This window comes from Nannobrachium achirus (genome assembly GCF_963921795.1).
Source record: "Nannobrachium achirus genome assembly, chromosome: 9".
Taxonomy (NCBI): domain Eukaryota; kingdom Metazoa; phylum Chordata; class Actinopteri; order Myctophiformes; family Myctophidae; genus Nannobrachium; species Nannobrachium achirus.
Genome location: NC_137818.1, coordinates 24072738 through 24085608, shown reverse-complemented (window position 1 = coordinate 24085608; position 12871 = coordinate 24072738). Strand labels below are relative to the sequence as shown.

The 12871-nt window shown below is 40.7% G+C and overlaps 1 protein-coding gene across 5 annotated transcripts in view; it reads right to left on the bottom strand.

Moving 5' to 3' along the window:
- Nucleotides 1-7046: 7046 nt before the first annotated feature.
- The window catches only part of slc26a6.1 (solute carrier family 26 member 6, tandem duplicate 1), a 25465-nt gene continuing 19640 nt past the window's right edge, over nt 7047-12871 (bottom strand). For 4 of the 5 annotated variants that reach the window (XM_080732435.1, XM_080732436.1, XM_080732437.1 and 1 more), the window contains 4 exons: nt 12216-12386; nt 9804-9858; nt 8032-8156; nt 7047-7824 (listed from right to left, as the gene is read on the bottom strand). In XM_080732435.1, the coding sequence (XP_080588561.1) occupies nt 7798-7824; nt 8032-8156; nt 9804-9858; nt 12216-12386 (378 nt within the window). In that variant the 3' untranslated portion in view covers nt 7047-7797. Of the gene's footprint in view, nt 7825-8031; nt 8157-9803; nt 9859-12215; nt 12387-12871 lie in introns of those variants that run through there. The other variant, XM_080732439.1, reaches the window with a different exon arrangement.

Sequence of the window (12871 nt, the reverse complement as noted above, 5' to 3'; positions counted from 1 at the left end):
CTCTGTGGACGTTGTAGCCCACTCTTCTCCTCTCTGTCATGGCTACCGACATGGGGGAACTCTATGATGCAGGCCAGAGGACAGACAACACATGGTACACATTGTATGGTACATTCTTTGGTCATTTACGGTGTATGCATTCTTTCATTTAAAGAGAGATTTTGACGTTGATTTAAGTTGTCTACATTTTTCCAACATCAGATTTCTCCTTGGCTGAAATACCAGTGTTGATTAGTGATTGATGATAAATAAAGTTTAAAAAATATGAACACAATATTTTGGACCAACTACCTCAATATCGATATTGTGACTATAGAATATAGTATTTAGATACAACATAAATTTTAGGACTAAATGAAAAGTCCAAATCCTTGCCATATCACAATCTAACAATATGCTAAATCACAGGCAATATCTAGTCTCACAATATAATGTTTATGTATTGCCCAGACATATTTAAAATGCATTTTTTTTTTCATACTGAGTGAGAAACAAAAATCCAATTACCTCTTCCTGGCGTAAGTGTGTCAGTTGAATCCTCTATTGTCTGAAAGTACAGAGAGTCTCTTCCTTTCTATTCCTGTGCAGCTTCAGTCAGACAAACAACCATAAAAATCTCATTTACATTTCCCAAAGTAAAGTACACCTCACTCTACTTTTGCTTTGTATTGATTTCCACAGAGGAAGAGCCCCAAATTCTCTTTTCCGCTACAGTTCCAGACGTTGATGTTCCCTCAGTTCAGTCTCGAAGGCCATACACAGCAAAGGTACACCCCCGCTCCCTGCGTGTCAAGACTTAATACGGTCTGTGTGGACTAATGGTCCTTGTGCTTCAAATTGAATCTGAGGAGGGGCTCTCCTTCAGGTCCAAGTTGTTCCAAGTACTCAATTAATCTCGATTAATTGTGCTCCTGCTCCTGCATCCAGGTCTCAAAGGAAAATGCTCCTTGAGAGAAATTCGTAATAGTGAGGATCAAAAAAGTGCAATGGAGTTTCCATAAGTCCATATAAATCCTTTGATCCATGGAAAGGAAGGTTTCCTGTGATTGCAATTTTCTCTTTCTGTCTGTCGGTCTGTCCTCTGCTCTGCTTCTCTTAAGTGTCCTTTATGAATGAGAGCGAGACAACTCCACGGTCCCAGTAAGGTCCAGCCTTGAGACCTTGAAGTAGCTACAATATAGGACCAGCTGTCATAAAGACAGGGGGGCAAAGTTCATGTTAGTAGATTAACTAGATAGTCACCCATTAGTTATAGACAGATTGTACAGTAAGTACAGTTAGGCTACAATAAGAAACCGAAAAACCACATCTACAAACATCAACATTACAGAGGGGTCATTACAGAAAAGCTAGATGTGACTAATCACTTGAACAACTTCTTTACAACCACCACACTGGTTAACATACTGGCCTCTCATTCTGGGTTTATGGTGTAAAGCTCCAAGCATTCTACAAAAACTTGTCACCATGGTGACAACTGATGATGTATTTAAAAAACGGAGCGCCCTACTACAAAACAAGGCCACTGACCACGACGATATCCCCTCCAAATTTGGACCTCCAAAAGACATTCAACACTGTATTCAACACTGTACTACCAGTATACTGATTGATACGTTGAAGGCAAACGGTTTTGATAATGCATCCATGAACTGGATTAAATCCTATCTGGAGGGGAAAGAACAGCCTTTACTGTCCTTAATATACAGTATGTTAACGACATAACATTAGCATGTGGCTGCAATTTGTTCTTGTTCGTGGATGACTCTGCACTCCTGGTCTCGGACAAGGCCAAATTGCAGGTTGAAAAAGCCCTTAGCTCTGAACTGGTAAAATCTACCTACCGGTAATCTAAAAATAATCAAGAAAATCAACCAAAGAACAAGATTTTTGGGTAGGATGATATCTCCTCGTTGGTCAGTAGTGAACTGAGGACACTAGCTGGATCACTCATCCAATGTCATTTCGACTATGCATGTAGCTCCCTTAGTTAGTACAGCCAACACCTGGTGCACAACAGCCCTGCCAATCGGGCTCAGCCCTATTGGCAAGACAGGTTGCACGTCGGTCTGGCGAGTGGGAGCTTCGGGTTCAATCTCAGTTCATCGCAAATCACTACACATACACCTCATGGTATTCTAGCACCACAAAGGCGTTAAAAGCAAAACTTCAGACCTCTCAAAACAAACGTATCAGGTTAATACTTGACCTCACACCTAGGACTCATGCACCTAACCGCAGCTAGAGCCAGGGTAGAGGACAGAGTACAGCAACTTGCAATGGGCCTGGTCTTCAAGATACTCAAGGGACCAGTGCCCATGTGCCTGTCAGACAACTTCAATAATGTGAGACACACACAGGCACAACACCAGAGGGAGCTCCTCTGATCTTGTTCAACTCAGATTCTGCACAAACATGGGGTTAATTAGTTATGCCACCAAAATGTGGAATGCCCTACTAACAGACATCAAAAAGTGTGACTCGCTACGCTCCTTCAAAACCGCCATAAAAGAGCACATAAGCTTGACACCAGGAATTAGCATGTTTAATTACAATGTTTTCTAACATGTGATTACTAATGACTTATTTGAATGTCTTTAAATGTCTTAATGAATTTAATACACAATGGAAACGAGCCCTTATCCTTTTAACACCAGTGTAATCGTACCATGTATTCAATGAATCAATCAGTCACCACTGTGTAATTTGACAGAATCTTTATCATTTGTTACCTATTAGGGATGGGCACTGAAGTGTTTCATGTCAATGCTGCTCATAGACATTTGAATTTACACTTGAGTACATGTATGTTACATTACAGAAAGGTACAGGAAGGCAGGCACCATTCCATGCATATAAGTACTGTTCATGCAGACAGTCAGCCAGCCAGCCACAGAAAGATAGACACACCAGCAGGACAGAGAGGGAAATGACAAAGATGATGGACAGATCACAGAGATACTTGAGATAGGAAGAAGTGATAGACAGGCTGGCAGATTGACATAGAGACAGACAGGCAGACAGACAGACACATGCCTGCAATAAGAGAGACAGGTCTGTATCGAAGAAGTCTTAAGCAACCCTTATCTGTGGTTGATTAGATTGTTCAGCTCTGTGTCTTTCTTCTTACACCAGGGCTAAATAGATGGGAATGCTGAAGACCAAAACAGCCAGATAGGGATTAACTAATAACTTCTCTTAAAGGGTGTGTCTTAAACATGCATCGTGTCATGCACCGAAATAAGCTGATCTACAAGCATGATGATGACATGCTACGAACTGGTAGCTCTGCTATTTTCAGTGTGCGACACCAGCGTGCAATTAAAATATAAACCAGGCTTTGAGAAATTGCCCATTGTGCTGTGTTGGCTGTGTCACAGTAATGAGCTGATGCTAGCTAGTTTAACAGTCCGGTCCGTGCAGCAGGTTAGGACAGATGTAACTCTTAAAAGCCCTGCTTTTTGTTTAGGCAGGTTCTGCTTTATTTAGGTAGACAGAAAACGGAGGACAGCGGGGAAATGACCACAACTAAATTCTCCAGACAGAATGGAACCAGGGATCTGGTCAGCCACTGGAATGCCCATAAATAACTACTTTTAAATACTGCACTTTCGTTCTACACGCAAGAAGATATTTTCTCTTTTCAGGTGCCTGAAGGTGACAGGAAATTGGCAAGGTGAGTAATAGGGATGGGTATCTTTCACCTTTTAATCGATACGATACCTTTTTCGATACCTGGGAATCGATACGATACCTTTTTCGATACCATTTTCGATACTTTTTATTTATTATTATTATTATAATTATTATTTGCCTTTTTCTATGGGCTATTTTATAGACGTTGGATCATTATCATAATAATAAACATTATAGGCTATTCTCTGCTATTTTCACAGTAATGAGTGTAACCTACTAAAGCAGTCATTAAACTTTCAGTAGCCCAACTGTTACAGATGCGACCGGCAAGGGGTGCATTCAAAAGTATCGAAACAAGGTATCGTTCGTTTTTACGTGAACCGATACTCGATAGTATCGTTTCAGTGAATCGATACCATTAAAAGTATCGCCGACGATACCCAACCCTAGTGAGTAATAGGTTATGTACTCATTGCATATTACAATGTGTGGAAGGAGAGATATGCAGTGTGTCCTTCTAGTATTGATCATGGATAGAAACCATCCTCTGCTAACATTGTGTTACAGTTTTACAGGTGGCTGTCAGGGTGAAGGTTAGATAAAGATTGTAAATAGAAGACTGTAATCCTAGTTGCCCCTGTGCCCTTAGCCAGTTGAGGCATGGACTGTGACAACTATATTGCAAAAACATGTCCAATGCTACTTTTTTCTTCATATCTAACATTCTTCTAAAAGCGAAATATCCAAATATATCCAAGTATACCGGAAAACTCCCAAACACACACACACACACACACACACACACACACACACACACACACACACACACACACACACACACACACACACACACACACACACACACACACACACACACACACACACACACACACACACACACACACACACACACACAAGAAGATGGTAGAGTGGGATCTTATATGGCTCTGCAAGGACCCAAGTAATGTCCTTCCGTTCAACTATAAACTATAACTTTGAGGTCTTCAACATTCTTGTCTTGGCTCTAGCAGGAGTGATGGTAATATAGTTTACATAGCAATATGGTGTCAAGGGAATTGATAATAATGAATCAACAAGAGACAAGGTCACGGTGGACACATGCATGCCTTTATTATGTCTCTGGTGGGGAACAGGGAGATGTTGAGGAAGGGACTAGATGGGTTTTCAACAATTCCAGATAACAGTAATATAAAGTGCTTGGTTTCTCATAGGAGAAAACTACCGTACATTACCACTTGTCCACTTCCCTGTGTGTCTGATCCCTATGAAACTTTTAAAGCCTGATTTATAATACAATGTGTAGTGCGCCAAATATACCTGATCTACAATCTCACTGCATGTCCAGTGTGTGTGTGTGTGTGTGTGTGTGTGTGTGTGTGTGTGTGTGTGTGTGTGTGTGTGTGTGTGTGTGTGTACAGAGAGAGTAGAAAACAAATATTGTGTGTTTTCATGTTCAGAGAATACAATAGAACAGAAATAGGCCTATAGCTACATTATTGAACCCAAAGGGAAATTACATACTCTCATCAAGCTATTTAGCCTATTTAAAACAATATATATCTCCGCCAGGCCAGGAAGTAGAAGTACGTTTTTGCCGATGTTTGGACAAAATCTTTAGGAGTAATATCAAAAACTTTGTTTAGCAGAAATCAACCTCCTGGTGGCACTATAACTGCATGGACTGGATGTGAAAAAGGTGTAATTTCTTCCTTGTGGGAATGTGCATGCAAAGTTTCACTGCAATCGGTCACTGCGTTCATGATTTGAGGCATTTTGTTCCAAACAGACCACTCCTGCAAACTTTGGAAGACAATCCTAGCCAATCAGGATGGAATATGAAAAATCAGACAGGTACGACTTGATCACATGCCTATTGAGATAATGTGTACCTTTTTGCGCGATGTTTGGACAAAATCTGTGGGAGCAATATCAAAGAATGTTTCGTAAAAATCTGCCTCCTAGCTGGTGCCGCTATAGTGTATCTACAGGGCACCCATTTTGTGGCAGCCTCGCGTGGCCAGACATCACTGAGGGAAACATTTTTTTTGTTGCACTAGCCGATCTGAACGGTTTGGTTCCAGGCCTAAAATGTATATAATTATAATGTAATTATTTTTTGTAAATATCCATGGGAAAAATGAATGGGTTTTCTACCTGTGGCACCACAAAATGAAATATTGCACTGTGTGACCCTGTGTCGCATAATAGTCTGGAAACGACAACGATTTAAGACAGCTGATTTCAAGAAAGTTGTGTAGTGAGAACTGCAAATCGATATTATGACGATCTTCCGACTTTGGAAGTCATCCAGCGTGTAAGTACCTTAAGGGGATAGTTCACCCCCAAAATGACTTATTTTCTATTCATTACTCACCCCATGGAGACAAGAATTCATGTATATATATTCTTTTGTCGTATTCCTAAGCCAATAAGTTGATGACGAACAGCAGTTCCCTATGGAGACACAAAGGAGGTACTCGCTCTCTTCTCCTAATCCCAATTTCTGGGATAATATCCTTCAGTGGAAAGTAACGTTGTCCCTTGAAAATGAGTAATTCCTCTCGACTGAGTCGGCTGCGGTGGTACAACTACATACTGGATTTACAGCATGCTTTAGAGAACATAAGAATAACACAGTTTGTGTCTTTGCCTTTATTACAATGCTACTCAATAGGTTTTATATCACAGCTGACTGCTAATAACAGCAGAAGTCTATGGAATGGCCTACGTATCGTTAGGCTAGTGCTTCCATCTTCCCCTCATACCCAGATGAGTTGAACCAGTTTTTCCAACTCATTTGACATTCATAACACAAAGGCAAACATAAATGTAGAGTAAGGAGGGGTAAGCGTAAATTTATCCGACTGGCACATTCCCGCCCATGTTGACTGGATGTTAATGGATGTCTATGTACAGTACATCTTGAAATACTGCTGCAATACTGCTTATTTGACAGGCAAGCACTGAGCTTTCACATGTAAATGGCCTGTCTATTCACAGACTGCATGTCAAATGGGGGGGGTTGTGTGTGTGTGTGTGTGTGTGTGTGTGTGTGTGTGTGTGTGTGTGTGTGTGTGTGTGTGTGTGTGTGTGTGTGTGTGTGTGTGTGTGTGCGTGTGCATGTGCGTGTGTTTGTGTGTCATGCCCTGTACTACTCTACAAGGTAAATGGCAATATTTGGGGTCGGAAACGTCACTCCCTACATCAGGACTGACATGAATATCGAGCATGATTATGTTGTAGTATGAGAGGTTCAAAGGCCGTCAGGGGACTTTTGACACGACCAGCGACCGGTCAAGACAAACCTTAATCTGTTATGGGTGCACTGACCAGCTGAAAGGTGTCAATATACAAGAACACTTTACTTTACTTGTTTATTCAAGGGACAGTGCACATGAATGAACATTTCAATCAATTCACGTCATTGCATGTAGATATGCCGGATTTAGCTAGAAGCTCATTTCCATCCGTAGTCCCACATACAATACACCACATGTATTATGTCTATAAAATTATTATTATTAAAAAAATATTGTGTCTCACAAAGGGAGTATGTGAGCAATAGGACCATTTATATGATCCATATATCAACGCTGCCGGGTGTAAACCTTGTATGTCCAAACCGTAACCTTTCCGGAAATGGAAATCATGAGATACTGTACTGGCACTCGTTAGTCGTTAGCATGCCTATCAGCCAATCACAATGCGAGGTCTGAACTACCATAAGAATGGTATAATAATATTCTATATTCTATTCAATTTGAACACATTCTATCACCTCAACTACTTCACAAGGTGTGGAAGGTGAGGCAGGGTGGCACAACAACCACACCTAGATGATGCAGACATTGCCCTAATAACAGACTTAGTGGTATTAGTCACATACTCATTTAAGCCCTGGATAACACAGGTCAGACTGAAACTATGACACATGAGTCTAAAATATGGCCTATTGGACCATTTACCTAACTAATAATACAAGAAATCTATGTTGTTTGTAAAGGGAACAGCACTACTCAACACATAAAAAACTGTCTAGATCCTTCCGACACATCTCTGAAAACACACCTAGGTTCTTGCCTTTTGTAGTCTTTGCATTCAGACATAGTAGAAGAAGCAGTCATGTTTTGGGGTCAACATTCATTCACTCATGTCTGGGTTGGTTTCCTGAGAAGACAAGACAACAAGTGGACTACGTTTTTAACTTGAATTAATTTAATTAGCCAGTCTAATTAAATTGGGTGTTCAGTATTGAACTGAACACCCTGACTAAGCATTCTGCATTTACATTGGGTATATTTGTAAAGCACATTTTGTTTTATATTAACATGCTGTAAGTTCCTAAGTTACTGAGCAACTTAAAGTGTAACGTACCTCCAAAGTGCATGGCAAAGAGTGAAGGCAATGCTGGACGGCATGGTGGACTGAGGGGAAAAGATGGAACCTGGGCAGTGTATTGGGTATACAACCTTGAAACTGTAACTGGGACAACACTGTCTCTGTTGGGAAAGACCACATCATTCAAACTTTAGATTCAACGTTTTGTTTAATTTACATTATACTGTAGGTATTTATGTGATTCCCTCTTTTACATTATCAATAAAATATGTTTCATTAAAGTCCATAACATGTCACTCTTTAAATGTCTGACATTTAGCTTTTCTTTCTTTTCTCTTTCTTCGGACTGAGCCCAGGGCCATTGTAATAAGCATTGTATAACTGTAATAACTACAAATCAGTTATACAGAGTTAAATCACGGGTCAAAGTTGACAAAAAGTACCCACGCAATGCAAAGGTGCAAATGTTAAAGGTGTTGGTAGGGATTTGTGTTGATAGGGAATTGGGACTTGCACGTTGACATGATATACTGTATGAGTGCTAATGGCGGTTGGATCAAACTAGAGATGTTACCGATCAATCGGCAATGGATCGGATCAGGCCGATCAAAGCGTGATCGGCGATAATCGGTGGTTTAGATCAAAAGGTAAATTCACAGATCCGATCCGATCCGATCGGTGCATCCGATCAACCAGCCGTTCAGTATGCCCACTTGAGGCCATTTTGGGGTATTGATTTCCACAGTGCTGAAGGAATAATTAGTTACTGCTATGATAATAAATACATAGTAATGCTGGTAAATAACTATAAGGCAAAAATGAATTCATGAGTGAATTAATTAATTAAAGTTAAAACATTAACATTTAGAAAATATAAATAATATATAAATAATAACTTGATCGGATCTGTGATTGATCGGTATCGGGTGATCAAACTTTTGTGATCGGTGCTCGGTGATCGGTTCCAAAAAACCTGATCGGACCATCCCTAGATCAAACCTGTGACTTTTCAGTCACTCAACAGTCTGTGGTTTGTCATTAAACAACGCCTACATGCAACATGCAAATATATTTCTAAACCCTACTTTGACAACACCCATCACCTCTGGAAACATGCCAAGTATTGTATCCTGCCAACCATAACATTAATCAGTTATTCTACATCATGCTTCCTTGAATATGAAAGAAAATAACACAGTAAAGATAGTTCCTTCTGCTGTATTCAAACAGCGAACAGATACAAATGTAAACAAGCAACATGACCACAGCTGTGATGAAATGTCTCCAGTGTGATGTATGACACTTTGTTTTGTATCATTAACCGCCTCTGGGGGTTACAAGTGTATTATTATTGTGTTACTATTGTGTCACTATGGAGTTACTGTGCTGTTATTGTATCAATGTGACGTTCAGTGGGAAAGAACTGGCATGGAGAGTTACAGCATGGGAAAAAGAAGCATGAACTGACCTTTGACACGTAAATGCCCGGCACACACACGCACAGTACACGCACGCACGCACGCACGCACGCACGCACGCACGCACGCACGCACGCACGCACACACACACACACACACACACACACACACACACACACACACACACACACACACACACACACACACACACACACACACACACACACACACACACACACACACACACACACACACACACACACACACACACACACACACACACACACACGAGAGATCATGTGAGTGAAAGAGGGAGAGAGAGGCAACAATAGAGAGAGACTTTTTAGTGGGTGAGAGAGATGTTGTTAGTTGGAGCCATGCGAAACTAACCTGGGCAAGCTGCCAAAAACATGCCGACACCCTGGACCTCCAATTCTTCCACAACCTAATAGTAGAATACATGAATAACACACACACACACACACACACACACACACACACACACACACACACACACACACACACACACACACACACACACACACACACACACACACACACACACACACACACACACACACACACACACACACACACACACACACACACACACACACACACAATAAATAAATATGATGAAAGATTTCTTCCCTCTTTTCATAATGCAAATGATAACTCATGTTGACTCTGCATGTGTTCAACAGAGGCCGTGCTGGCATGCTTTCATGTTTTGTCATTAGCGTCATAAAGGGGAAGGATGGACGGCAAGTCTAGACAGTACAAATGACAACGCCTCTATAACATCTGTTAATAAAAGACCGGGGGATTTATGTGTTTCAATGTTAAGTGACGGAACATGTACTGTACGTCACGTGTGGCAGTGTAAGCCAAGGAACCTTGCACATACTGTAGACACACTGTGTGTATTATATCGTCACTGTCGGGCAGAAACCTTGTACCTCCAAGTTTCAAATGTGAAAGTTTTTCCGTAAAGTAAATTCCTGCTTCACCATACAAGACTGTCGCACAAAACTGGTGAAAATAGACGATCTACAAGCACACAACGCCTCGCACCGTGAGGCGTTGTGTGCTTGTAGATCTGCTATTTTCACTAGTTTAAATCGTTTTTCATAATGATAAATACAAAACGAATGGTTTTAGACATACAAGGTTTCCACACGATATGAGACATTACATAATGAGCAATTTTACATGTTAATAGACTGTTTTTCCAGACAAAGAGAAGGAGAGAGAGGGCCATTGTCAGGGCAATCTCAGAGGAAATGAGAGTAGAAAGTTCATTTTCTGAGAATAAATAGGCTGAGGAAGGCTGAGACTGATTATTCATTCAGATCCTCCCACACCGTTATTCAGACTTGGGCTGAATGGCATTGCATAATAACTTCGGTCGAGGCTAAAAATAGTTTGGTTAGCCTGCCCCTGAGGGATTGCTGTCTGAACATCATTTGAATCCATCATGCAGAATATTACAAACAATTACTTTGGAGGAATGAGGGCCAGATTAAGACTTGAACTTGAACCATTTTTGCATGCATAACGTGAATGGCAAAACGAGTGGCAAAGTGAGTTTAACGTTGTTTAATGACATTTAATGCATTAAGATAGGACTTTTTTGTTTGGATCTATGGGCTGTCAAGGCCAGAAAGTATAGTTTTTTGCCACTCAGTAGGTGTTCCCGCATAACTTCTGGGTATGATGATGATGTCACATGCATACCCTCTATGCTAGTTAGAAAGGGGAAGGTCTCAGTGGACAAGTGGACTGATATTTTGAAGCATTATATTTTTATAAATAAAAATGTATTTATATATATGTTGAGCACACGTAGCAGGTGAGTTGTTAATTATCTAATGCTGGCTACAGTATTGTTGCACTACAGGACTGTAGGTTACTACAGTACAGTCCACAGTCTACAGTCTGTAGATTGTCTACAAAAAGCTCTCTGCTGTCATATGTAGTTCTCTTTATTGATTTATTGATTTTAATTAAATGCTCACAAATATTCATATGGCTCTGTTGCACTTGACAATATAATGTGGTCTAAATCAATCAGCACTGAAATGCTTGCAATAGACCGTTTGTCAGCCTTCTGATTGGTCCCTGAGACTCCCTGACTGGCCAACCAGAAAAAATAATTTGCTTTTTGCTATCGGGGGTGGAGTTGTGCAGTGAGAGAATGTTGCATCAGGCTTTCAACAACGGTCCTTACTGCGCGGCACGGCGAGCGTGCAGTACGGCGGCGCGAGGTGATAGCGATTTCGCTCATTATAATGAATAAGCTTCAACAAACTAGTTCACATGGACCTTATCAATGTAACTAAGAGTTTTGATTGGGTACATAATTATATTTTAAATGGGCAGAATTACGAAAGCCAGCCTATTATGTGAGTAGAACTATAGGCTGGCTGTCATTTTCCTACCCAAAATGCACTGCGCTTTCTATCTCCTCTGTCTGATCCAGAGGATTAAACTAATTAAAACATATATTTTCGGGGGAAACCCCCTGTTTTGCAATGTAACTACTGTACCCTTGTCTTCCCTTTTTATTAATATCACCTAGATGTTTTTCCTTTGGTACTTTAAATTGCAATAATGAGGCAATGAAAATACCCTCTCCCCCCATTCACTGCCACTATAAAAACAATCTGCCCAGGGTCATTTGTACCACCATAGTAACAGGGCAGAATGGGGCGGGATTTGACATACGGTCTATTGTAGCCTACTTACTTTGTCGTAAGACCTTTTTATTTATTTATTTCACATACAAATTCTGAATCTTACCTTGCATAGAGCTGTCATGGCCATCGAGTCCATGAAGTTAACAGAGCTGAGTTCTAGAACCACACAGTGTCTGTGCGTTGCTGTCTGGACTGAGGAAGAGGATGAGGGAGAGGAGAGAAATGAAGAGGTTTGATCCACAGCTGGGTTCTCCTTCTGTCCACGCATTACTGTCTTGAAGGAAAGAAAGGGAAAACAAACATATAACATAAACATGTAAAATTATCAACATTTTCCTCTCCCCCAAAGGGGGGGTTAAATTTTTTCTTTTTTTTTCTTTTTTTAACCAATCCCGTCTCTTATATTTCCGTCTCTGTTCTTGGTTAAGGTTTTTAACCAAACACGCGATTGGATGCGTCACCAAATTGCGTGGCTACTAGTGATGCGATTTTATTCCATCAATCCATCCATCTTCCAGGGCCTCCTAGATAAACCTTTTTTTGCTACTGCGCTATATATGGGCATAAAAGGGACAATGATGGAATGGTTAGCACCGCTCGAATAGGGACAAGGTATAGATACAGAGATATTTGCAAGGGTGACCCGCCTCAAGGCAACCACACTTGCAATTTCCAATTGCATCTTTCTAGTGTTCACTGTGTTGCTTATTTGATCAATGCAAAGCTGCCTCTAATGATGTCCCCGCTGCAGGTCAACTT